We start from the raw sequence: 26,078 nt of genomic DNA on the forward strand, positions 1-26,078 counted from the left end.
TTCCAACAAAAATAATAATTTCACTAACAGAAAGCTAGCACTTGTTTGGGTTTCCAGGTTATTCAAAGCTACTGTTAGTCAGCAAAGAAAAAAGCAACCACTCAAATAACTTGGAAATTACAAACGAGAACACAAACAACAGGAATAAAATGACATTTTGACCCAGAAGTCTGGGAAATTCTAACAAACCATAGATATTCTCGAAGGCAATGACAACACTACTTCTGAGGCCTACAACAGTGACTGAAGGATGAGCTGCATCTGGCATCTGTAAGTGATGTCTGCGTACCCAGCAGGTGAGTGAGCGAGCAAGCGAGTGAGCGACTGAGTGAGTGAGTGAGTGAGTGAGAGCGAGTGAGTGAGTGAGTGAGTGAGTGAGTGAGTGAGTGAGTGAGTGAGTGAGGAGTGTGTGCGTGGGTGAGTGAGTGAGTGAGTGAGTGTGAGTGAGTGTGTGAGTGAGTGAGTGAGTGTGTGTGTGAGTGAGTGAGTGAGAAGTGTGTGAGTGAGTGAGTGAGTGAGGAGTGTGTGAGTGGGTGAGTGAGTGAGGAGTGTGAGTGAGTGAGTGAGTGAGTGTATGAGTGAGTGTGTGAGTGTGTGAGTGAGTGTGTGTGTGTGTGAGTGTGTGAGTGAGGAGAGTGTGAGTGTGTGAGTGAGTGAGTGAGGAGTGTGTGAGTGAGTGAGTGAGGAGTGAGTGGGTGGGTGAGTGAGTGAGTGAGAGAGTGAGTGAGTGAGTGAGTGTGTGAGTGAGTGAGTGAGTGAGTGAGTGAGTGTGTGAGTGAGTGAGTGAGTGCGTGAGTGAGTGAGTGAGTGTGTGAGTGAGTGAGTGTGTGAGTGTGTGTGAGTGAGTGTGTGTGAGTGAGTGAGTGAGTGAGTGTGTGTGAGTGAGTGTGTGAGTGTGTGTGAGTGAGTGAGTGAGTGTGTGAGTGTGTGAGTGAGTGTGTGAGTGAGTGAGTGAGTGAGTGAGTGAGTGAGTGAGTGAGTGAGTGAGTGAGTGTGTGAGTGTGTGAGTGTGTGTGAGTGAGTGTGTGTGAGTGAGTGAGTGAGTGAGTGAGTGAGTGAGTGAGTGAGTGAGTGAGTGTGTGAGTGAGTGTGAGTGAGTGAGTGAGTGAGTGTGTGAGTGAGTGAGTGAGGCCCTCACCCTGAGCTGTTTGGTCCTCTTGTTCTCACAGTCCTGCAGCTGCTGTCGGAGCTGAGCCACACACTGCTCCAGGTCCACGATGACATCAGAGGCCTGCGGAGACATCGCTCCACAAATGACACCAGTCACCGAGTAAAACCCTTCTCCAGCTAACTCCGTAATCCTGATTCCAGATGTACCCATTATATTACATTACATTATTGCCATTTGGCAGACACTCTTATACAGAGCGACACACAGTTGATTAGACTAAGCAGGAGGCAATCCTCCCCTGGAGCAATGCAGGGTTAAGGACCTTGCTCAAGGGCTCAACTGCTGTGTGGATTTTATTGTGGCTACACTGGGGATCGCACCACCAACCTTGCAGGTCCCAGTCATGCACCTTAACCACCACGCTACAGGCCCCCATGAAAGCTGTTTGCACGCGGTTCATGGACGAATAAAACATATTGTGTGATGCTTCGTACCGGCGTGGCTTTAAGAAGTGAAAACATCGTGAGGCGTTGTCTTCTTGTTTATCGTGGAGTGCCAATGCATTCTGCACCCACTCCGTGAACAACGGGAAACAGACAAATTATGATGTTTTTAAAACTCTAATTAAACAAAAGGTTCTCTGCACAGTTCTAATAGGCCGTCCTCACCCTTAATATGTCATACATACATCACAATGCATGTTAGGAAAAATATTATCATCATTTGGAGTGAAGGGCATTGGTTTTTGGGCAGGGTTAAGATACCTTGGCTGCAGAGAGGGCTTGTTCCTGCTGAAGGAAACTCATGTCTGCTTCCTGTTTGGCCTGCATCTTCTGAACGGTCTTCTCGTGACTGTTCACAAGTTCCTCATTCTCCATCAGCAGAGTGATGGCCCTTTAGCAGAGCAACAGATGCTCAGTCATTATCAGTAACACGGCGCTATTCACGAGTCCTCCGGAAGTCACACATTACCAGCACGTCCACACGTCCCATGGGAGTGATCATTCTCCCAACACCACATTTTAATTCAACAACACTGCTTTAGGAGTAACAACAGCTACGTGGTCAACTTTACATTTTTAACAATAAAGGCATTACAAAGTGGAAGATCTTTTTTATTAAATTTGTGTTTTCACCACGCACACTATGCTGTGAAATAGCTGGCATGTCACGCCTTAGCACACCGCTTAAAAAACTGTTTTATTCACAGTAAATGAGTTCCATTAATACAAAAAAAAATCCCACACAAAATCGGGTCACTTGTAATAGGTAATATGTCAATGAACACAACCACATTACATTTGTACACTACCAGTATTAAAGATGTTATGTCTGCGGAAGGACAGCCAATGCTCCAAGCAGATAAACAGCCTACAGATTATAAAGGGACCCTCCACTAGGACCCTAATTAGGTAGAATAACAGTAATGAGTGATGCCATCCATTAGCATACTGCCATTAACGAGGATGGGCACAGCCCGCAGATATCCAGCAGTTACACTGAGAACCTTCAGAAGAACCTTCAAACTGTTTTTGAAGATGGGAAAAGCCAGCAGGCAATTTTCCAAAATGATTTCTGAAAGGCTCAAAGCTGAGAGCTGCACTATTGATGTTTGTGCCTTGCTTGCATGTGAAGAGCGCTCGTGGCTAAACGTGGCCTCCGTCACGGCCTCAACCGGGTGGGACTGACGATTTCAGCTGTTTGAGCTCGGTTGTGAGGGGCGGTCCCACTGGCGAAGAGGGGCGGAGCTCAGGCCAAGAGGGGCGGAGCTCAGGCCGAGAGGGGCGGAGCTCAGGCCGAGAGGGGCGGAGCTCAGGCCAAGAGGGGCGGAGCTCAGGCCAAGAGGGGCGGAGCTCAGGCCAAGAGGGGCGGAGCTCAGGCCGAGAGGGCCGGAGCTCAGGCCGAGAGGGGCGGAGCTCAGGCCGAGAGGGGCGGAGCTCAGGCCGAGAGGGGCGGCCCAGCTCACCTGCGGTTGGACTCCTGCAGCTCCGAGCTGATGGAGGCGATCTGGATCTCCAGCTCCGCCTTCTCCTGGGTGACCTTCTGCCGCAGGACGTTCCCGTTCTCCACCTCCAGAGAGAGCTGCTTCACTCGGCCCTCCAGCTCCTTCACCACCTGCTCCTGAGGCAGCCAACAACCCCACCATCAGCCCCCGACCTCCACCTCCAACACCACCTGCTCCTGAGGCAGCCAACAACCCCACCATCAGCCCCCGACCTCCACCTGCTCCTGAGGCAGCCAACAACCCCACCATCAGCCCCCGACCTCCACCTGCTACTGAGGCAGCCAACAACCCCACCATCAGCCCCCGACCTCCACCTGCTACTGAGGCAGCCAACAACCCCACCATCAGCCCCCGACCTCCACCTCCAACACCACCTGCTCCTGAGGCAGCCAACAACCCCACCATCAGCCCCCGACCTCCACCTCCAACACCACCTGCTCCTGAGGCAGCCAAAAACCCCACCATCAGCCCCCGACCTCCACCTCCAACACCACCTGCTCCTGAGGCAGCCAAAAACCCCACCACCAGCCCCCGACCTCCACCTCCAACACCAACTGCTCCTGAGGCAGCCAACAACCCCACCATCAGCACCCGACCTCAACCTCCAACACCACCTGCTCCTGAGGCAGCCAACAACCCCACCATCAGCAACCGACCTCCACCCCTGTCACCATTTGAATCCAAAAACAATTGCGTATTTGACCGCAAAAGAAGCAGAAATAACACTGTTAATCGCTCACTCATTTGCAGGTAAATTGCAGGCTTAGACTGGCTGAATAGCCGGTTCGTGTGATTATGAATCCTCATGTTCTTAAAGCTTGACTAGATTCATGAAGCATCTGAACAGGTGCATCAATACAAGAGTATTTTCAAATGTCTGTCTGCTGTGGGACATAAATGCTGCTTAAATAACGTCATTTAATGCTATAAATGTATTTATAGTAAAGAAATTATACATAAGGGCACTATCTAAGGAATTAATTAGTAAAGCATGCTTGAAAGGGATAGACAACCAGCAGCCAAAGTCAAAAGGTTGTGGAATAAAAACCAGTGCTGTGCCCTTTATAAGGAAAAGTGCAGCATCCTCCGTCCTGCAAACAGCTGAGCGTATTTAGGAATGCAGGAGGTGAAGGTTTGTCGACAGGTCTTTGATTAAAGATATAATGCACAGCGCCCCGAGCCGCAGTAAATGGAAGGCGTTGACAGGAACCACATTTCGGACGGTCAGCAACGCCTGCAGCAGAAGCCTTGAAAGCAGGCCTTTGTTTCAGAAACTACAAGCCACCACCGGAAAAAAAAAGGCCTGCAGACATCAGGTCTCAATTCCCCCCTGCCTGACAACGCGGGACGCATCTCAAAACCGTCGCTCCGTGAAACACCTGCCGCTGATCAAGGATTAATCAAGGACACTGAACTCCCAGCAAAACACGTCGCTGAGGCGTACAAGAGCCGAACAATGGTGTCTGCGGATAATGACACAAAGATAAATACACAGAACATAACTGGTGTGTGCACTGACTGATTCTTTTGAAACTGAAAAACTGTGGAGCCCTTGAGGCAGACAAGTCTTCATTATCTTGGAAAATGTCACACAAACGGTAACGTGGAGCTTACTGAAAACAGCAGTGCTAAGAGAGAAAACAGTAGCCACATCAACCTATTAACGACCTAAAACATTAGGCCTAATCAACACAAGTGAAGCAGAATGACTTCTGTGCAAATGAGTGGTGTGATGTGAAGTGATCAAAAGGCCTTTGTTTTGAATTGGACCGACGGTCGACCTCCTGCTCTGTGCAGCCGGTCTAGGGCCAGAATGAGTGTCTTCCATGCTGAAGATTCCAGTTTAAACCAACCGAAGATGGCCAAGCTGGTTTAAGCTGTGTTTTCAGCACTTTTAGCCATTCAACCAGCTATATAGCCAGCTAGTTCACCAGTCTGACCACCAGCGAACTGTACCAGCTTTGTCTAGCCAGAGACCAGCTTTGACCAGCCACAGACCAGCTCTGACCAGCTAGAAGTGTTGAAAACACAGCTGGAACCAGCTTTGAATCCCAACAGGTTTAAAAACTAGAGATGACATTAACTTCAGCTGAAGCTCCCACTTTATGAAACCAGCACTAACTGTTTTTCAACCAGCTCGGAAAGCTTTTATTCAACAGCATACTTAAAACATTTTTGTTTCAGATTTCTCTATTAAGTCCAGGTTCGAGTCCTACGTTTTGTTGTTGGGCACTGGATTGGACTAAACTTCAGGGGTCCAGCTGTGGGCAGATATAGACTTATGCAGTCTAACAAAAAAAACAAAAAATACCCTGATAAATGGCCCACTTTTCAAGTGTTGCACCTCAGAGGATTATCTGAAAGTCTGGGGACTTCGGAACGAAAATAGCTGTTGCACAATAATTACGCCAGTAGGGGAGATAATGGTCTTATCTGCCCCGGGCTGGATCCTGTTACACTGCACCCCGGGTCGATATGAGAACACGTCCCATAGGGGCAGCCTTCGCCGAACGTGCTCCGGGCAGCGTACCCACAGCCACACACAGATGTGCCACTCTGTGGTACGTGCCCAGCCAGACGTCAGTGGCTGTCCTTTTTTTTTTGCTTTTTATTTATTTTTTTTGCTTTTTTTTAAAGAAACACATACTGACTCAAAGTTGGACTTTTTTTCCCAGACTGTTTCGACAAAATGACAAAATATGCAAATTAAACGCACATTAGGTAATTTCGGACTTCTAGAGAGTCATGAGAGTAATTGCAGCAACAAACACCCTCAAACCACAACACTGTTTATCCGTCCCCCCTCTCTGTGAACGCACTGACGTTGGCAATGGCAATTAAAACCAATTTTCAACCAATGAGCTTGAATTATTGTACAGCTATACAATGTTTTGTTCAGTGTCGGTCTGTCAACTGCATATTTTGAAACCCGAATTTAAGGACTATAAACACAGGGAGAGGTTGAGGCAACATTTCAGTGAGCCTTTTTCAATGAGAGGAAGGGATTTACAATGGACGTGTAACAATGTTTTAATAGAAAAATCGTACCTATTGTACCTTTAATGTTGATAGTCTGCACTTTAACTTCATGTTCATTGTTTAATTTCAAGTCCAATGTGCTGGAGAGTCCGGATACTTACAGACTGCACTGTATATTTACTTTGCCTGAGTGCAATACTTACTGTGGCCTGTGTCTGAGTGCTGTACTCGGCCTCCATTTTGGCTAGCCGTTGGTTTGTGTCATCCAGAAGCTCCTGGATGTTCTCCGTGTGCTTCTTCTGCAGCTCAAACTTCTCCTGCTCCATCTCCGTCACGGCAGTGTGCAACTGCGAACAGTGTCAAACCTTCAACGCTCCAAAACCAATTAAAATCCTTTCTGTCACCAGATCATCCAATCAAAATCCCATCCCTCACCACACAGCCCAATCAAAATCTCAAGTCACCTTCCAGGTCAGTGGTTCCCAACCTTGTTTCTGGATATCTACTATCATGTAGGTTCTCACTCAAAAGCTAAACAAAGCATACCTCATTCGGCAGCAAGAGATCTTGTTGAGCCACTAATTAATAGAATCAGGTGTGCTAAAGTACGGTTAAAATTAAAACCTACAGGACACTAGATATTCAGGAACAGGGTTGGGGAACCACTGTTCTAGGTGAAACAAAATGCCAGTTACCGCCTAACATTAAACCCAAAATTCCAGCGTGAACCCGAAAAGCCCATCAAAACCCAATCCCTCACTCTGACGTCCAATTAAAATCCGAGCCTATCCCCACTGAATCCAAAATGGAGGGCCTTAGGCACTGGTGGGCAGTGGCAGTTTTAATGTGTGGAAGAACATCCCTTCAGAAGCAGAGAAGCGGCTGCCCTCTCTACCTTCGTTTCCCACTCGTTTTTCACAGAGTCGGCGTTGTTGTCCAGCATCTTCTTCAGCTCGGCGATCTGCTCGTCTCTGTTCTCGCGGACGACCTGCGACTCGCGCACCAGGCTCTGAACTGGAGGAGAGACGGCCATGGCGGTAAATCTCACCGCACTCACCGCGGGGAAACGCTCATCGCCGCACGGCTCCGCCCACACCTCACCTTTCTTCTCCAGTTTGCAGACGGTCTCCTCCGAGTCTTTCTGCTTGGTCCTGTACATGGCCTTCAGTTCCTCAATCTCGCCATTCTTTCTGTCCAGAATCTGGAGGGGACATTCATCATCTTCGTCAGTCCAGGTCAGGGGTCGGCAAACCCTGGTCCTGGAGAGCCGCAGGGCATGCTGGCTTTCTCTGTTACTCAGCAGTGGATTACACGGTTAGCTCAGCTCACCTTGTTTCTTGGGTCTGAAACGGTTGCTGATTTTAAGGTGAAAACAAAAGGCAGCACACCCCGCAGCGCTCCAGGAGCAGGGCTGCAACCCCTGGGCTAGGTAGTATAGCCAAGAAAGCTGCACAACGTGGAACGGGGTTGGCCAATCACGATGAATGGCATCCACAGTAATGTGTAATTAATCCTCTGCACATTGCCGCCAACTTTTTGGTTTGAACAATCAGGACCGAAATCGAGAATAGCCTTGCAACAAGAAGCTTCATTGTTTAAAACCTTAATAAAAAAATACACTGGCAAACATTTTTGGTTATTCTCTTTGACATCCTAATCCGGGTTTTGTCATTTTAAGTAAAATACACATTTGCTAATTTGCAAAAAAAAAAATATATACAATAATAAATGTTTATTCATGCTGTAGCTTTAGCTCAACCAGAAACAAGTCGCACTCCCAGCGGCTTGTCGCTTGGGTTTCAATTCACATGTCACAAGCCTCATTTCCCAAAACGCGTCGCAAACACACAATCCCTGAGCAGCCGCGGCGTGACCTTGGAGCAAATCCCATCTTCCGCACGGAGCTGTGAGATGGCAGACCGGCTGTGAAGATGCGAGTTCAATTAGACTCACCCGCACGAGCTGAGATAGAGGCACAGAGCACTCACTCACAGCCTTTGAAGAGTTTGTGCAGTTCTCTCAACATCAGAAAAGGATACGGCAGCTCAAGAGAAGACGCTAAAAGCTTGGGATGTTAATCTGTCTCCAGATGCTTTTCAGCTGTGGGGAAATTAAGCCCTGTGCGACTTCTGCCTCGAGTAAAATATCCGCAACGCTGACAGAATCTGACTGCACCGATTTCACACGTACACTGGCGGTTTTCTTTAGAGAAACACTTCACTAAGAGGCTGGAAATTAACTTAATGCCTCTTTACCTTTAATGTAGCTTACTGAGAAGGGTTTGTTTTGGAATGCACGCGTCCATCAACATTAGCAGTGATGACCAAAAGGCTAAAATGGACTGGGTGTGCTTCCCTCCAATTCCCTCCAATATTAGTCAGACTCAAGGTAAAAGTTTTTTTTAATTAATTTTTCTCAGTGCAGCATTTTTAACAGGCATGTCAAGAAAGTAGAGGGGGGAGGCGTTCTTATTTTGAGAATAATCCTAAACCACATTCAAAGACGTGCTCTAATACTTTGATATCAGGACACAAGCTTATTCTACACCCTGAGACATGGAAAATAAGATGCAAAAACAGTAAAAGAATACAAAGTCCATTTACAAATCCTTAATAAAGGCTTAATTGGTGACAGCCTTATAAAGCATTAACAGACAGAATCATGTTTAATTTAGCATTAATAAACATAATTATTAAGGCAGTGATGCTGGTGCCCTGTGTGGTGCCTGGCCCCATTCACGGTCCCGGTCTGCACGGTCAGGATCCGATTCAGCACTGTGGGGTGTATCTCCACATCTCTAAAACCCCAAAACTAGTCATCTTCAGCTGAGCACAGCACGAGAAAATACCAGTCATTACCTGATAAACACACACACACACACACACACACACACACACACACACACACACACTGCCAGTTCGGTTCTCTTACACACGCTCTCTGCAGACAGACCTCGCTAACATTCCCGGGTTGTCTATTCCTTTCCATATCATCAATGGAAAACTATTTGTTTGTCAAATTTATACAGATGGCTAAATAATTCTATACAAGGCTTTGCCTCGTGTGACAACCAGAAATGGATTTGCATCACTAATTCTGACTAAGGCATCCCAATCTGAAGGTGTGAGACAGGCTTAGTCATTTAAAATTTAACCAGTTCCCTAACCAGTTCCGCAAGCCCTCAACGGTCTTCTCATTGTGTTCCGTCGCAGAGGGAACGTCCGTTAGAGCTCCACAGAAATAGTGCACTTTGAGGAAGTTTAATCTTAACTGCAGGTGGCAGGTCGCCAGGGCGACAGAGCCAATAATAAACAGGTTCCTGGTGCTGGTAGCTGCTTGAAATGCACAGTAAAAAGGGAACCTTTAGCGGATCTAAAGTCACAAGCCCCTTGTAGTTTATTTTCACTTCTCTGCCTGGACAGGCAATGTAATGTGCCTGGTCTCTGGAAGATTTAGCAATGTATTTCAATGATTTCTATTTATTTGGAGGTTTGTTTGACCTGCTGCTATTATTATAGCACACACAGAGCACTGAGCTCTCAAAGAGGATTAGTTTGCCGTCATGTGCGGGGTGTTGGAATCAGACACACATACACACAGACAGCAAATACATTCAAATACTATGAATTACTACTACAAAATGTAGGCGTACCATTTCTCATCCAAAAAACATCAGAGAACATGAGAGGTATGTTTCCGTGTTTCCTCCGATTAGGATGCCGTCAGTCTCCCGGCACATCAGAGAAGGCCAAAAAGCTGCCTGTAGGGGGGGGGGGGGCGCAAATTTCTAAGGCCGCAAAATTTTTCCCGCCATTTCCCAAAAGAGTACAATTTGGCAGTACTCAGGGAAGTTAACGTGATGGGGCAGAGAAAGGGGGCAAGGAAACTCCAGTCCGGGAGAAGCACTGGCTTTTAGGAGAGCCATTTTGGCCATTTCAGCCTTTTAAGGATCTCCGCACCGAAGGTGGCTGATAACTAATTTTCCACAGGAGCATACTGTATCTCACATAAATGTGCCTCCACCACAGCCACACAGAGCTAGATAGCTCAGGACACCATAATATTTGAGGCAAGGGTTTCAAAGGCCTGCCTGGACAAAATAAACACAACCACCAGATACCCTCTATTCTCTGAAGAGGTGAAAAGTGAAAAAAGGAACAGGCGTTTTCTAAGACGGCTCTTTGGTGTGGCGGAATGGTTGGGTCCTTTTCAAACATCCCTTCAGAGTGCCCGACTGATTTGGCATCTGGCTGAATAATTCCTAAAGACGGAGATGGTGGTTTGGGTGGCTGAGCTGTTATAAGGAGCAGGGTTTTCTGAGGGATTTGTGGTGGGGGGCTTGTTATAGGGGGGCTTTCGGTGCGATTTGTGGTAGGGGTGCCCAGCATTAAAGCAGAGCCCTTTGATCTCACCTATAGTGCAGAGAGACTTACTTCACCTTTCATGGTCAGCCATGGTTTCTACTGCTGAGAGATCTCCAAGAGATCTCACAAGCACTACAGAGATCCTTTACCTTTAAAGATCTCACTGGGTCTAGAGATTGTTTACCTTCAGAGATCTCACTGGGTCTATAGATCGCTTACCTTTAGAGATCTCACCAATACTACAGAAATCTGTTACCTTTACAGATCTTACAGGGTCTATAGATCACTTACCTTTCAAGATCTCACAGGGTCTAGAGATCACTTACCTTTAGAGATCTCACCAGCACAACTGAGATCTTTTACCTTTAGACATATCACCATCTGCTTTGGTTCTCAACCGCATTTCATATAATTTTCTTTTTTGTTTTTCCCCAAAGCTGCAAAAGGTTGTGTTACATATCTGCACCTGTGTCTATATAAATATCTGGCATGAATCATTTATTGAATTAGATGTAATGGCACCATCACAAATGAATACACACACACACACACACACACACACACACACACACACACACACACACACACACACACACAGACAGAAGCTATGTGAGGTGTGTTTCTGTTGACGGTTTAATGTAAAAGGCCTGAGCAGCGACAGTTTCTCCCACCTTCTGAACGTCAGCATCGTGCCTCTGCTGCATCTTCAGCCTCTCCTCCTGATACCGAGCCTCCAGAACCTTGGCCTTCAACTCCCCCTGTGAGGACCGAGATAACGCACACATCAGCATAAACCCACCTTGTGAGGACCGAGATCTCACACACACACACACACACACACACACACACACACACACACACACACACACATCAGCATAAACCCACCTTGTGAGAACCGAGATCTCACAGATACACACACTTATATCACCATAAACCCACCTTGTGAGGACCGGGATCACACACGCACATCTATTAAATTAACATAATGTCAAATAAAATAGTCATGGTTTGTATTTGGTTGCATATCCTTTGTATGTCATGACTTCCTGAAGTCTGTGACCTATCAAAATCAGCAGAGTCTGGATATCTTACTTTCAGGTAGCCTTACAAGCACTTTGCATTTGAATGGATCTCTATGGGAATTGGGGGATGGGACTCAATTCAGCTGTAAACTACGCTGATACAGTTAGGAACAAATTTGTGGACTAATTGGTTTTAAGTCATCTAAGTCTGAGGTATCAAACCAGCCTCAAACCACCATGCTTGCCAGTATGAAGAAGATACAACAAGGGTTATTTTTCCCGAATTATTTTTCCATTGAGCCCAACAGGAAAATTAGTCAGCAGGAACAACCAATCAGCATCCTCCAGAACCTTGGCACTCAACTCATCCTGTGAAGACCGAGATCACACAAACTCACACACACGCACACACACACACACACACACACACACAAACATGTAGCGGCCACCATGGCAATGCACAGCAGCCATCCTGTGTCTCCGCTCATGAGCTCGTCGGCGTTTGCAGGTCAGGGTTGACTCCCTGTGACTCGTCAGCACCGCCGGTGAATCCTGTTCCGCCAGCGCTTCCTGCGCGTTTACATAAAAACACGGCCGCGTTTGATCTGCCCGTCGGGCGAGGTTTACTACGAACCGCCATGGTGCTTTGAAGTGCCGGCTGCACGCGATCTTAACGCCAGCTCTCGAATTCGCCAGGAGCGTTTTCACCGCAGAAAAGGGCCGGCAGAGCACCCCACGCCGCACAAAGGCCAAACCCCGGGCCTGCTGCCAGGCCAGAACCGGTCTGGCATGAGCCGGGCCCTGAAGTCAGGATAACCGCCCGGAGTAAAACATTACATTACATTACATTACATTATTGGCATTTGGCAGACGCTCTTATCCAGAGCGACGTACAGTTGATTAGACTAAGCAGGAGACAATCCTCCGCTAGAGCAACGCAGGGTTAAGGGCCTTGCTCAAGGGCCCAACAGCTGTGCGGATCTTATTGTGGCTACACTGGGATTAGAACCACCGACCTTGCGTGTCCCAGTCCTTTACCTTAACCACTACGCTACAGGCCGCCCCTGGAACACAACCTGGAACCCTCCTAAATCTAGAACACGGACTGCAGTAAAAAGAGCTGTTCTGGGTTTTACTCTGTGCAGTTATTCAGCTAACTCAGTAATCCTGCTTTGAGATACAGGGCCCAGTTCTGAAATGATGCAAACGCGAGACCAAGATCAACAGTTCCCCTTGTGACGGGTAAGCTTCCTCATTTGTGGTTGGCCACAAATTTCTGTCGACTTCAGCACATTCCAGCGGTAAGTGAAGCGATGTGAAAAGACAACACTGCTGTACCCTCGTTCAATCATGGCCCAAAAACAAAGCAATTAAATACTCGATTTGTTGTAGTATGCCATGGTGGAATTTTATACATTTCCGCATTTAAAAACCAAGACTCGATAAGACAGAGTCTGTGCAACAGATGCAAACAGAGAACAGGGTCTGGCTTCAGCTGCCAGAAGAGCGTTTGAGCTGCTTCTCATGCCAGCTCAGCTGTTTATCCTTTATCTGAAGCACCAACAGATGCAGTCAAAACAAATTCATAAAACAAAAAATATGGCTGTTTGCTAATGTGATTTACCGTCACTTGGTCGGGTAGTTACTGTTACGCTGAAACAGACTGCGGCCAAAGTTATCTTCACTCATCATAACTTAACTTGGCCTTTTGTATTCTAAACAAGCGCTTTAACAACAGAACGTCGAATTAAGTACCGCCAACCTGGTAGCTCATACTGGAAATAGCAATCCGATTATGATGTCACCTGGAAACTTCGCAACATTCCAGCAAGTAAAAACGTAGCCATGAATTCAGGCAAGTAGGTTTCTAACCTACTAGCCTGGCCCGGAAAGAGTGGGAAAAGTTAACGCTCCACCCTGTAGGTCTTCCGTTGCAGGGTATCCTCAAGGGTCCATATTGCGCAACTGAGAACTGCTTTCAGCAGCGGAACGGGTGGGGGGAGCACGACACCTGCGTGAGAACAGCGAGGGCATTTGGGCCTGATGGAAGCAAGATGTCCGGGCACTTCTGAAACACAACAGACCCTTCAGACGCCAGAGACACAGCTGATTGACTGCAGATTTTTGGACAGTTCAAAAGGAAAGAAGAAAAAGGGAGCAAAAAAAATTATCTGGGGCTGGAGGAAAGTTACGCAAAGTGGAACCGTATCACCCTTTCCATTCACCACACCCCGGTACCTTCTGCATTTACTTTACTAAAAATATTACATTATTTATTATATACACTTTATTAGGTATTTATATGACTTATTCTTATGACTTTTATTGCTGTAGCTTATCCACTTAGAGATGCTTTGTGTGTTCAGAGATGCTCTTCTGCATACCACTATTGGTTATTTCTGTTACTGTCACCTTCCTGCAAGCTTTGACCAGTCTGGCCCCTTCTCCTCTGACATCTCTCATTAAAAAGGCATTTCTGTCTGCAGAACTGCTGCTCACTGTATTTTTATTATTTTTTTTTATTTTTTTTTGCACCATTCTTTGCAAACTCTAGAGACAAGTGTGCGTGAAAATCCCAGGAGATCAGAAGTTTCTGAGATACTCAAACCACCCTGTCTGCCACCAACAAATCATTCCACGGTCAAAGTCAGTGAGATCAAAAATTTTCCCCATTCTGATGCTTGATGTGAACATTAACTGATGCTCCTGACCTGTATCTACATGAATGTATACATTGCACTGCTGCCACACAATTGGCCGATTCAATAATCGCATGAATGAGTAGGTGTAATAAAATATTCCTTATAAAGTGCGTGGTGAGTGTATATTATTATTTATTAGATATATTATCTTATCTGCGGCTTAGAAGACCTGACACCTTCAATCGTATCCATCTTGTGCTGCTTAACTACACCAAGATGACCAAGATCAGGACTGTAATGACATCATCCCATTCCGTTACCCATTCTGCCACGGTCGCTGTGGGGATACGGCAGATGGCGACCATGGCGACCGAGGGGTGGGGTTTACAGAGCGGTTAAAAGCGATTGTAGGGCTCAGGTGTCTAAGTACCAGGGTGAGTCATCCAGTTTGGAAGTGCGATATGCGCACAAAAACCCCAGAGATGTGTGGAAGGGTGGATCTTTCCTCTCCTTTTAAGCGTGTCCAAAAAAGCTTTCAGCTCCAAGCGCCTGCAACAAGCTGTTCTCTGCCAGGACAAACCGCTCTCTCCAAACACCAGCCCTTCGCCTCAGATTCGCCACAAATTCCCAACACGCTTCACCGCCACCCTACACCCCAGTCTCCAACGTGTTCCATGGCACTGAAAACAAAGCAAACGCCGATTTATTTCCCAGCACTAAACGCATTAACGTTGGGATTTCATGTTTCAATAGACCTTTTCTAATCCAACACACTTAAAATGTAAGGGTTTGTGCCATAATGGAAATATTCTTTTCATTAAAATAAAGAGAAAAACGGGAAAAGGGTCTGGTCTGGCATTCACAAACGCAGCCAGGGGGGTATTAGCGGCTGCTGCAATCACAGCAGCCTGGAACATTAGCACCGGAAGGCTAACCACTGACCCCACGGCTATGAGGGAGAAGCAAACACCATTCCTGGGGAGTGTTCAGGAACAGAGTGTTCTGGCAGAGATGATACACACACACACACACACACACACACACACACACACACACACACACACACACACACACACACACACACACACACACACACACACACACACACACACACACACACACACACACACACACACACACACATCCCTATCACCTGCCCAAGATACTCAGGTCACCCACACCTACCAAAAATATACTTACCTGCCTGAGCAGTTCCTTACATTTACATTACAGGCCTTGGATCTGGCAGATGCTTTTATCCAAAGGCACGTACAATAAGTCACACGTTCACGTTCAGACTTGACAAAGCAGGTCAAGATACCCCCCTCCCCACACACACCCAGCAAGATGCTCATGCCCACACACACATACAACTACTCATTTCTGGGAAATGGCTACCGCTGCCTCGGATAGTGAATTTGTTCAGGTTAATTAAACATCTTTGCTCGTATATCATTATAACTGCTGTTATAACCACTGAGAAAAGGACGTGGTTCCCCAACACACACACACACACACACACACACACTTCCTGTGCTGTGCCTTGGTCCTTCAACCAACCCCCCCCCAAACAGGCTAAGTAATGGCCCATCCCAACACGACATCAAACAGGTGAAGGGCCCCCCCACCGCATCAATCCCAACTGAAAAAACCCCACATTACCGTGAGAAACGAAACCCAACACCCCAGTATTGACAGTTGCTCCTTTTAACCCACACAAACACGGCTACAGCTGCAGGATCAGCCACACACACCACACTGACCACACCCACTTTATCGCCATGTGACAGGTGTCTCTCTCAGTGTCAGTGGAATAGCTGACATGACGGCCTGAATTCAATCAATATTGGACCATAACTTTAATTTTCCAATAAATGCAACTATGGCTTGTTTCAATGCAAACACAGTTCATTTACTTGGTTGTGCTCGTAGTGAGTCAATGTTAAGGGCGCAGTAATACAATGTTAACTTTCTCTCACTGTATTTACCTATTCGGCTAACCTACCTATTAAGGTTTTTATTCCCTTCATAATTCAACCTGAATAGTATTGACCTGTTAACTGATCGTAATTAAACACTGACTGTGTGTGTGTGTACGTATGTTCAGTGTGCATACAGTACATCTGCGCTCATGTATGATTTATGCTTGTTTCCCTCGCTTTTCAGTCAGAAATACAGCTGTGGCATAGGATTTGTGTGGCTTAGCAAGGCAGGAACTATACAAAATCAACCAATAGTAAAAGCATTCCTGACCCATTCCTCTCCCAGGATTGGCTCTTTTGTCTGTCAATCTCACCAAAAGCTTATTACATTACATTATTGGCATTTGGCAGACGCTCTTATCCAGAGCGAAATACAGTTGATTAGACTAAGCAGGAGACAATCCCACCTGGAGCAATGCAGGGTTAAGGGCCTTGCTCAAGGGCCCACTGGGGCTACACTGGGATTAGAACCACCGACCTAGCGTGTCCCAGTCATTTACCTTAACCACTACGCTACAGTCCGCCTATCTCTGACACTTAAGAATTGCTTAACTTAAATCAAAGCACTGAAAGTGCGCCTGGCTCTTCTATTGGGCACAAGAGCATTAAGATAATGGGGTAGGCACACCGGTCCAGTACGGTTGAAGCTTATGTAATTGAGTACATGTCGACAGAGGAAACTAACGCAATGGCTATCACTCAGGGCCCTGGATCATCAAGCAGGAATACGGAGTTCACTGAACAAGTGCACTCAGTAAAACCTGTAACACTCCCAAATCTGGAACATGGACTGAAGTACAAGGAGCTATTCTGGGTTTTACTCAGTGCAGTTATCCATTGTTATCCTGCCCATAATGTGAACTGTAGAATGGACCTGAGAAAGAGAGAGAGAGAGAGAGAGAGAGAGAGAGAGAGAGAAAGAGCACTCCTCGTGTGGCTATCAGTGCTGCTATACCTCCTCCTGTCAGTGTGGGGGCAGAAGCCTACCTCTTTCTGCTGTGTGTGAAAAACTGCCTGATCGTCACTGTAGGTTCTATTTTTTCCCCGGCTTGTTTTGAGGCAAATCTATTAAAAACAGCACCAAAATAGAAATCAGAGGCAATTTGTTTTTCCCCAAAGAAGAAGACTTGGTTATTCCACACAAGCTCAATGATAAACTCCTTCTCTCCTTTTTTTCCTTGATTTTACGAAAAAAATGTAGTTGTTTTCAGGTTTTCAAAAATGCAAATTTTCGGAGAGCTTTTTTCTGAAAACCAGTGACATGGAAAAATTCTTCCAGGCTGATGCAAGACGGTACAATCACATTGTTTGATCAGAGGTCCCTACTGAATGGTATTTTTGAAATGCTAAATTCAAACCGTTTTCCCAGGTAAGTTATTCCGTCATATTTAGAGAGGGTGAGGTAATAGTGCTTGAAAAGCTAGTGTGGGGATACCCACATGCGTTTCTGGTTGCCGCCACAGGGGGGCGCCACACTTACCGGAGAGAGGGGGATGGGCTTCTCCCGCAGATACCTGGGCTTCTCGATCTGAAAGAGCGAAACAATGCAACAATCCCTTCACTGGGTTTTCCTCCCTTCCCCTCAATCCCCCCCACCCCTCTTCCATTTCTCTATTTGTCATAAACAAAGGAGGGGGACTTCAAAGGCTGCCACTTCAAAACGGTCCAGCATGGGCCTGGCGAGTTTCCAGCAGAATAACAGCAGGAGCCCGGGGCCATGGTGCAGCTCTAACCATACCTGTGTTTGTTTTCGCATTTCATATCGGGGCCCTACTTCCCCAGACGCTCAGTCAACAAACCCCCATCATTCGCAAGCAATCCGTGTTCACTTAACGAAAGACGAAGAGAAAGGCAACTCCCACTGATTCACTCATTCGTGTGAGAAAAGGCTGATCAAATTAGTACACATCGTACCAGTAGCGTAAACGGTAACAGCGAAAAGTGAAAAAGAAATGGACGGGAGCAAAGAAACCCAGAAAAGGCTCAAAGAGAAATGTGATGAACTGAAATTAAATGCAAAAGAAACGTTCCCTTTTTAAAAACTCTGCCATCTTTTCGGAAGCGTACAAGGCCAGTTGAACTGAACTAAGCATCCCCGCGGTCTCATTGGGATAACACAGTGGTACAAGGCCAGTTGAACTGTACTAAGCATCCCCGCTCTGTCTCATTGGGATAACACAGACGTACAAGGCCAGTTGAACTGTACTAAGCATCCCCGCTCTGTCTCATTGGGATAACACTGAGGTACAAGGCCAGCTCAACTAAACTATGTCCCTGCGGCCACCAAATGACAATCCCATGAAGCATAAAACAGTCACTCGTCTTTGCCAGAACAGACTGTGGAAATGAAAAAAGAGCTAAGAATAAAAAACAGAAACAGCATTTTTCAGCGGTGTTCTCCTGGCAGACATGAACATAGCTGAGCTTTAGTTGAATTGGACCTCCGCTGGGCTTCCTTCCAGCTCAGAGCATGCAGGCCAGAGCCAACCTCACTAGCCTATCTGTTTCCCAGCCTCAGGCCAAAGCCAACTCCTCTGGCCTGTCTGTTTCCCAGCCTCAGGCCAAAGCCAACTCCTCTGGCCTGTCTGTTACCCAGCCTCAGGCCAAAGCCAACTCCTCTGGCCTGTCTGTTACCCAGCCCCAGGCCAAAGCCAACTCCTCTGGCCTGTCTGTTACCCAGCCTCAGGCCAAAGCCAACTCCTCTGGCCTGTCTGTTACCCAGCCCCAGGCCAAAGCCAACTCCTCTGGCCTGTGTTACCCAACATCCCCTTTAGAAACTCCCTCACAAGTGACCCCTGAACCCTAACAAAAAAAACCAACTGCCATTTACTGGCCCTGATAACATCCCCAACAGCCATGACTACCAGAGACTCACCCACATCCCCAGAAACAGAAAATGAGCATCAGGTAACTCCACCCAGAATGAACGAGAATCTAGTAAAAATCTACTTTGTTCATGAGACTACATGAGCCGCTCACATAATATTCACAAACATCTATGCATTAGTTTGACATCCAACCACCACCAACGTGTAGCATCCACCTGGGTGATGCACAGTAGCCATTTTGTGCCAAAACTCTCACCAACCATAAGCTGAAATAGAGCAGGCGTTCTACAATGGAGCAGGAAGACCTCCTGGTTCTATTACAGTCTCTCCGTTGCGGTCATGCCGTGCCTAAATCTCCAGAAGGTCTTGCTCGGTCACACAGAGATAAGCTATGCCCAATACTGGCAGGAGAATCCGACACCTGTGCGTTCAGAGATCCAAGGACATGCAACACCCACATTCCTAACTGGGGCAAATGTGGTCAATCAAGTCTCTTAAGCTTTTCGATGATCGCTGCTGGTCACAGAGATGTCAGCACTCGTTTTCACTTAATCCTACTTTCATCACTTAGCAGGCAGCAAAAAATGTTAAATCCTGAAATTGCCTGAAGTGCCCGCCTCTTAGCTGTCAGAGTGTCGGTCTAACCTGACTCTACCTTCTTGTCTGTGACTCAGCCAGCTGGTTTCTTCTGTGACTCGCGCTCCATTGGCTAAAGTGCTGCTCAGACCTAGGTGCGGCTACAGCTACAGACTGACAGCACTGACAAACCCAAAGCCAAAGGAAACTAACAAGGTCCGGATCTACTGACACTGAACCAAAACCAGAGACACTCCAAGCCAGGATCTACTGACGCTGAGCCAAAACCACAGACACTCCAAGCCAGGATCTACTGACACTGAGCCAAAACCACAGACACTCCAAGCCAGGATCTACTGACACCGAGTCAAAACCCCAGACACTCCAAGCCAGGATCTACTGACACTGAGCGAAAACCAGACACTCCAGGCCAGACAGGAGTTAGGCAACCACATCAGTAAAGCGCTGAACGCTCCACGTTTACGTAAACTCTTCCCCGGGCTGTGCAGATGTTATGGGGATGCGGCTCAGAGGGCTGCAGAGCACACACAGCTTTAAGCACTAAGGTGAGGCCCACTCAGGCACCCTATCCCACAACCCACACACTGCGCTTTAAATACAGACCAGTCTTACTCTGAAACAGCAGAAATACAGACCAGTCTTACTCTGACACAGCAGAAATACAGACCAGTCTTACTCTGAAACAGCAGAAATACAGACCAGTCTTACTCTGACACAGCAGAAATACAGACCAGTCTTACTCTGAAACAGCAGAAATACAGACCAGTCTTACTCTGACACAGCAGAAATACAGACCAGTCTTACTCTGACACAGCAGAAATACAGACCAGTCTTACTCTGACACAGCAGAAATACAGACCAGTCTTACTCTGAAACAGCAGAAATACAGACCAGTCTTCCTCTGACACAGAGCAGAAATACAGACCAGTCTTCCTCTGACACAGAGCAGAAATACAGACCAGTCTTACTCTGAAACAGAGCAGAAATACAGACCAGTCTTCCTCTGACACAGAGCAGAAATACAGACCAGTTTTACTCTGAAACAGCAGAAATACAGACCAGTCTTCCTCTGACAGAGCAGAAATACAGACCAGTCTTCCTCTGACAGAGCAGAAATACAGACCAGTCTTCCTCTGACACAGAGCAGAAATACAGACCAGTCTTACTCTGACACAGCAGAAATACAGACCAGTCTTACTCTGACACAGCAGAAATACAGACCAGTCTTCCTCTGATACAGAGCAGAAATACAGACCAGTTTTACTCTGAAATAGCAGAAATAGACCAGTCTTCCTCTGACAGAGCAGAAATACAGACCAGTCTTCCTCTGACACAGAGCAGAAATACAGACCAGTTTTACTCTGAAACAGCAGAAATACAGACCAGTCTTCCTCTGACACAGAGCAGAAATACAGACCAGTCTTCCTCTGAAACAGAGCAGAAATACAGACCAGTCTTCTCTGAAACAGAGCAGAACTACAGACTCAGGGTGATTTCTGCAAAAATCAGGGCGTTTCCCCAGGCCAGACACATGAGAGAGGCCAGGATGAGGACAGGTGTGAGGGTAGCACACACGGGCTGGAAGGGCTGGTGTTTTTCAGCCCCGGGCCGACAGCTGTTCTGGGTGCTGCTGTGCTGGAATATTCGGCCCTAAAACTCAGACTGGCTCAGAGGCCAACTTAAAGATGAAGAAAGAGTATGGTGTTATATGAAGAAGAGGAGACTTAAATGTGTGACAGTGAATAGAGTATGGTGTTATATGGAGAGGAGAATGAAACGTGACAGTGAATAGAGTATGGTGTTATATGGAGAGGAGAATGAAACGTGACAGTGAATAGAGTATGGTGTTATATGGAGAGGAGAATGAAACGTGACAGTGAATAGAGTATGGTGTTATATGGAGAGGAGAATGAAACATGACAGTGAATAGAATATGGTGTTATATGGAGAGGAGAATGAAACGTGACAGTGAATAGAGTATGGTGTTATATGAAGAGGAGCGTGAGGGTGAGACAGTTCGGCCCACCCCGAGGTTCCAGCTGTTGAGTCGCGCTTCGAGGTCGCTGTCGCCGGAAGACTGCACTCTGGCCTGCACTCTGCATCTGTCGTTCTGGGAGAAGGGGAAACAAGAGAAACACTTCATCTGACCGCAGCATTCGGGCTGACAGGCTGGGGGGCTGACAACAATAGCTAAGAGGTGTCCCTGTAGTGTCACCCTGTAGCCGGGTGTGTCCCTGTAGTGTCTCCCTGTAGCTGGGTGTGTCCCTGTAGTGTGTCCCTGTAGCTGGGTGTGTCCCTGTAGTGTGTCCCGGTAGTGTGTCCCTGTAGTGTCTCCCTGTAGCTGGGTGTGTGCCTGTAGTGTGTCCCTGTAGCTGGGTGTGTCCCTGTAGTGTGTCCCTGTAGTGTGTCCCTGTAGCTGGGTGTGTCCCTGTAGTGTGTCCCTGTAGCTGGGTGTGTCCCTGTAGTGTCTCCCTGTAGCTGGGTGTGTCCCTGTAGTGTGTCCCTGTAGCTGGGTGTGTCCCTATAGCCGGGTGTGTCCCTGTAGTGTCTCCCTGTGGCTGGGCGTGTCCCTGTAGTGTCTCCCTGTAGCTGGGTGTGTCCCTGTAGCTGGGTGAGTCCTTGTAGACAGGTGTGTTTCCGTAGCCAAGTGTGTCTCTCTAGCCAAGTGTGTCCCTGTAGTGAGGTGTGTATCTGGGATTATTATTATTATTATTATTATCATTATTATTATTCTTCCAGTTAAAAGGTATCTTTCTGAAGCATAAGCTAAGTTCACCAGGTGGTCAGATTTACTACTCATAGATGGATTTTTATGCAAGGCACTCAAACCACCTTGTTCCTGAAAATCAAGAAACCGGTGTAATAAAAAAAAAAGTGTGAGAGAAGGCCTGGCAGTCACACTGGCTAATATTACAGGCCAAAAGGTCAGCAAATGGTCACGCCAGCATGCAGTCTGGAACAGGCTGGAGGACTGGATGAGCCGTTTGGGCGGGTTGAGAGGATTAAAACAGCACAGAGCCGCGCGTTGGCGGGAGATAAGGGCTCACCGTTTGATCCTCCTCGCTGGCGGACTGCGTCAGGGCGCGGGAGGCCTGGGTTCGAGCCGGGAGCTTGTCTCCGTACGTGTGTCTCCTCCTGTAGCAGGACAGAAAAAAACTGCCTTCAGAATGTCAGGAATGCCTTTCAAGCCCAGAGAAATAGGGGCTGCGATAAGGAATCTCGTTTTTCCAGGCGGGAATTCACGGACGTCGGGGGCCAGTCGGCTGCCGGTCCAGGGGCCAAGCCCGACCACTGGCCTTTTGATCACTCCAAATAAAAAAAGGGAAAAAACATTATGCAGACGTATTAAAAAACGATGAATAATTCCAGAGCTGTATCTGCACAGTGTCAACAGAAAAAAACATTTTCAGCAGCATAAATTATTTCTCCCTTTGCTGTGTTGCAAAGCAAATTATAGATCTTTTTTTTTTGTTCTCCTATATAAGAAGTCTGTAATGTCAAAATGATATTATAATGTCTTCAGAATGATATTAAAATTAAAAACATGAAAAAGACTTGATGAGTATTCAACCTTTGTAATAACAGCCTAAATTTCCATCCATCCATCCATCCATTATCCATACCCGCACGTCCATTTGAGGGGGGGCTGGAGAATATCCCAGCGTGCATTTGGCACAAGGCAGGAACAAACCCTGGACACGGACCAGTCCATCGTAGGGCACAGCCATTTGCATAAGAGATCATAATAAATACTGCATGCTGCTTTGGAATCCACCTGTGTTCAACTGCATAGTTACAGAATAAGTTTTAGTGTCTTTGTGTGGTCTCACAACTGCGCCAGCAGATTAGATCAGTCACACGGTCATGAACACCAAGTTTGAGATGGCATTTTCAGGCAACAAAAAGCTGGAGAAGGTTATAAAGATTGGCAACACACTGAACCTTCCCAGAAGCACTGTCAACAAAATGTAACAAAATGGAAAAAATATGGCACAACCCACATACAACCACGATCGGGCCGTCCAGTGAAACTGAGAGATCGGACTACAGGAGCAGTTGTCAGAGAAGTCACCAAGACGCTAGTTACACCACGGGCAGAGCAGCAAAAATAAGAAGCGGTCCCAAGATCCTTTTGGGAGAGAGGCGAGTGAAGGGGTGGGAAAGTCTGGTTCTGGAGGGCCGGTGTGTATGCAGGCTTTTGTTTCCACCAACGACTAAATGAGCAAACTGGCTGGAGACATACACCAACACTGGTTCACTCACAGATTAGATCACAGTAAATCGTCTCGTATAGGGACCCAAGAGCACTCTTCAGCTGTCATTCATGAGCTCGTCAAGAAATGTAGCTAGAATGATGGCATAAATATTAGGGATGATTTAGTAATTAAGGCCATAAATAATGAAACCAGGAACAGATAAGGCCCAGGCTGCCTACCTCTGGGCTAGACTGAAGCCACTTCTGGGTTGAGGCAGGCCAGGAGTTTCTGGGAAAAGGCTGAGCTTACTGGCCAGCCTTTTCCACCAGGTAACAGCACGTCAGCGACAGCATCAAGTAATGGTGATGCCTCAGCAGGAGGTACAGGCAAATCCTTCAGCAGTTTCAGTCCGCAAGAGAATCTGCGTTTAGGGCAAACATTCATGTTCCCATGGGACAATGACCCAAAGCACACTGCAAACTGCAGAGGAATGGATTAGAAACAGGGTGGTCAGTGCTCTGACATGCCTCAGACAAAGCTGCACTGTGGTCTTAAAACACCAAACAATAACTGTCCACCAACATGCACTGTCTAACCTGCATCAGCCAAGCTGCATCAGGAATGAGCAAAACTCCCAAAACTCAAAGGTACAAAGCTCAGAGACTCAGAGGAGACATAGGGTTGTAATTGTTGCCAAAGGCCTATGTCCAAAGCATTGACCCTGGGGACAGAATAAGTTTGTAAATCTACTTAATTCAAAAAATGTTGAATAAAAAATAGCTTTGCACCATATATGTGTTGAATTTGCTGTGTTTTTGAAAGGGGACGCATTAAAATTTTAAGAGGCAACAGGACAAAAGGTGAAGAGGTTCAGGAGCTGCAAATGCTTCCTGAAGGTGCTGTACCCCACATATGCTAAAGAATAAGAAGTAATAGCTATGCATATTTTAGGAAGGCATCGACATTGTATGCGCCTGTAAATCTTATTCACACATTATCTGATGAATCCAACCGCAATCTGCCTGAACGGGCAGTCCTCCCAGTGAAGTCAACACGTGGAGATTTTAAACTGCGATAATTTCTGGCAACTGTCCCATGTTTCTGCACCCTTATCTAGGGCTCCAAAGTGAAGCCCGAACAACAGCTCATGTGACTTAATCAAGGTCCTGGATTGGACCCCCAAGAAAAGCTGATGATTCCATTACTGTAGATGTTGTAGCTGAGGAAATATTCAAGGAGGCCATTACACATGCTGTGCACTAATTGCATGTACCTGAGAACACCATTGGCAGGTAAATTACTGTAACTTGTGGTTGGGGACAGTGCCTACAAGTCACAACATTGTGCCTCCTTCATTCTCCCACCAGGGGGTGCTATTTCCCAAATACTTTTCCCTCTCTGATGCGCTGGTCTCAGGGAGGGCAGTATTGAAAGGGGAAAAGAGCAGTGCTGCTTTGTGTTTTATCTCAGGACAACTCAACCAAACGACTCTTGTTATAGAGACCCCTCCAGCCCCCAGACAAACACACCTACCAGTGTAAAATGAGTTAGAGCAGGACTCTGCTTCTGTTTCGCTAATGTACAGAACCTGGGTCGAAGCTTTTTTCAGCTGCTCATTTCAGGGATCCCGAGGAAATTAAGAGGGGACAGGGTTGCAGTTCACCTGGCAGCCTTCTGGAACCTTCCAATAACAAGACCGTCAATCGCCTAATAACTGGCAGGACTGTGTACATCCAGCAAATAATGCGATGGAATATTCATCACGATTTAGAAAAGAGATGTCAAGGTCATGATTATGAAGATCTCATACGCTAAAGCAGCATCTGTCACACAATTACACCTGCCTGATGTCCATCAAGACACAACTCAAGGACAAAAAAAAGTTTTTTTGTTTTTTTTAAGTGAAGGGTTTTAAAAACCACAGGTGTATATGTGCCACAGACCCAAGCTTTACTGGTTTACAGTGAATCCCACCTCACAGACGCAGAGTCGACACTAAAGGGAGCGTGCAGCTCCTCGCGGGGGTTCTCAAATCCCCTCACATAAACCCAGCAGCAGGCCAACACAAACACACACAGCGTGGGGCTGGCTGACTGAGGTCCAGGCCATCAGGGGCAGGTAAAGTCTGTCAGTCAGCAGGCTGACCGGAGCAGAGCATCACTCACACAGCTCCTCTCCCTCCGGCCTCCTGTGTTCACCCTGCGGAGTTCCCTCTGGGAGCACCGTGGGGAAAGGGAGCCCCCCAGTGGACACACAGAATACAGCACATTTAATTTTTTCAGCATCACGGCTGTTGGTGACCAAATCTGACCCGAGTATATGCAACATCAATGCAAAGGGAGTGTGACCAGT

At 46.9% G+C, this 26,078-nt stretch overlaps 1 protein-coding gene across 3 annotated transcripts in view; it reads right to left on the reverse strand.

Moving 5' to 3' along the window:
- Positions 1-26,078, reverse strand: part of cep112 (centrosomal protein 112) — an 84,487-nt gene that overhangs the window by 53,397 nt on the left and 5,012 nt on the right. For 2 of the 3 annotated variants that reach the window (XM_061224187.1, XM_061224188.1), the window contains exons 5-15: positions 22,578-22,665; positions 21,557-21,640; positions 17,586-17,633; positions 17,093-17,170; positions 11,131-11,217; positions 7,197-7,296; positions 6,991-7,109; positions 6,299-6,442; positions 3,078-3,232; positions 1,876-2,005; positions 1,139-1,231 (exon numbers count right to left, since the gene is read on the reverse strand). In XM_061224187.1, the coding sequence (XP_061080171.1) occupies positions 1,139-1,231; positions 1,876-2,005; positions 3,078-3,232; positions 6,299-6,442; positions 6,991-7,109; positions 7,197-7,296; positions 11,131-11,217; positions 17,093-17,170; positions 17,586-17,633; positions 21,557-21,640; positions 22,578-22,665 (1,126 nt within the window). The remainder of the gene's footprint in view (positions 1-1,138; positions 1,232-1,875; positions 2,006-3,077; positions 3,233-6,298; positions 6,443-6,990; positions 7,110-7,196; positions 7,297-11,130; positions 11,218-17,092; positions 17,171-17,585; positions 17,634-21,556; positions 21,641-22,577; positions 22,666-26,078) is intronic. The other variant, XM_061224189.1, reaches the window with a different exon arrangement.

The sequence above is a fragment of the Conger conger genome, chromosome 16 (genome assembly GCF_963514075.1).
Source record: "Conger conger chromosome 16, fConCon1.1, whole genome shotgun sequence".
NCBI lineage: Eukaryota > Metazoa > Chordata > Actinopteri > Anguilliformes > Congridae > Conger > Conger conger.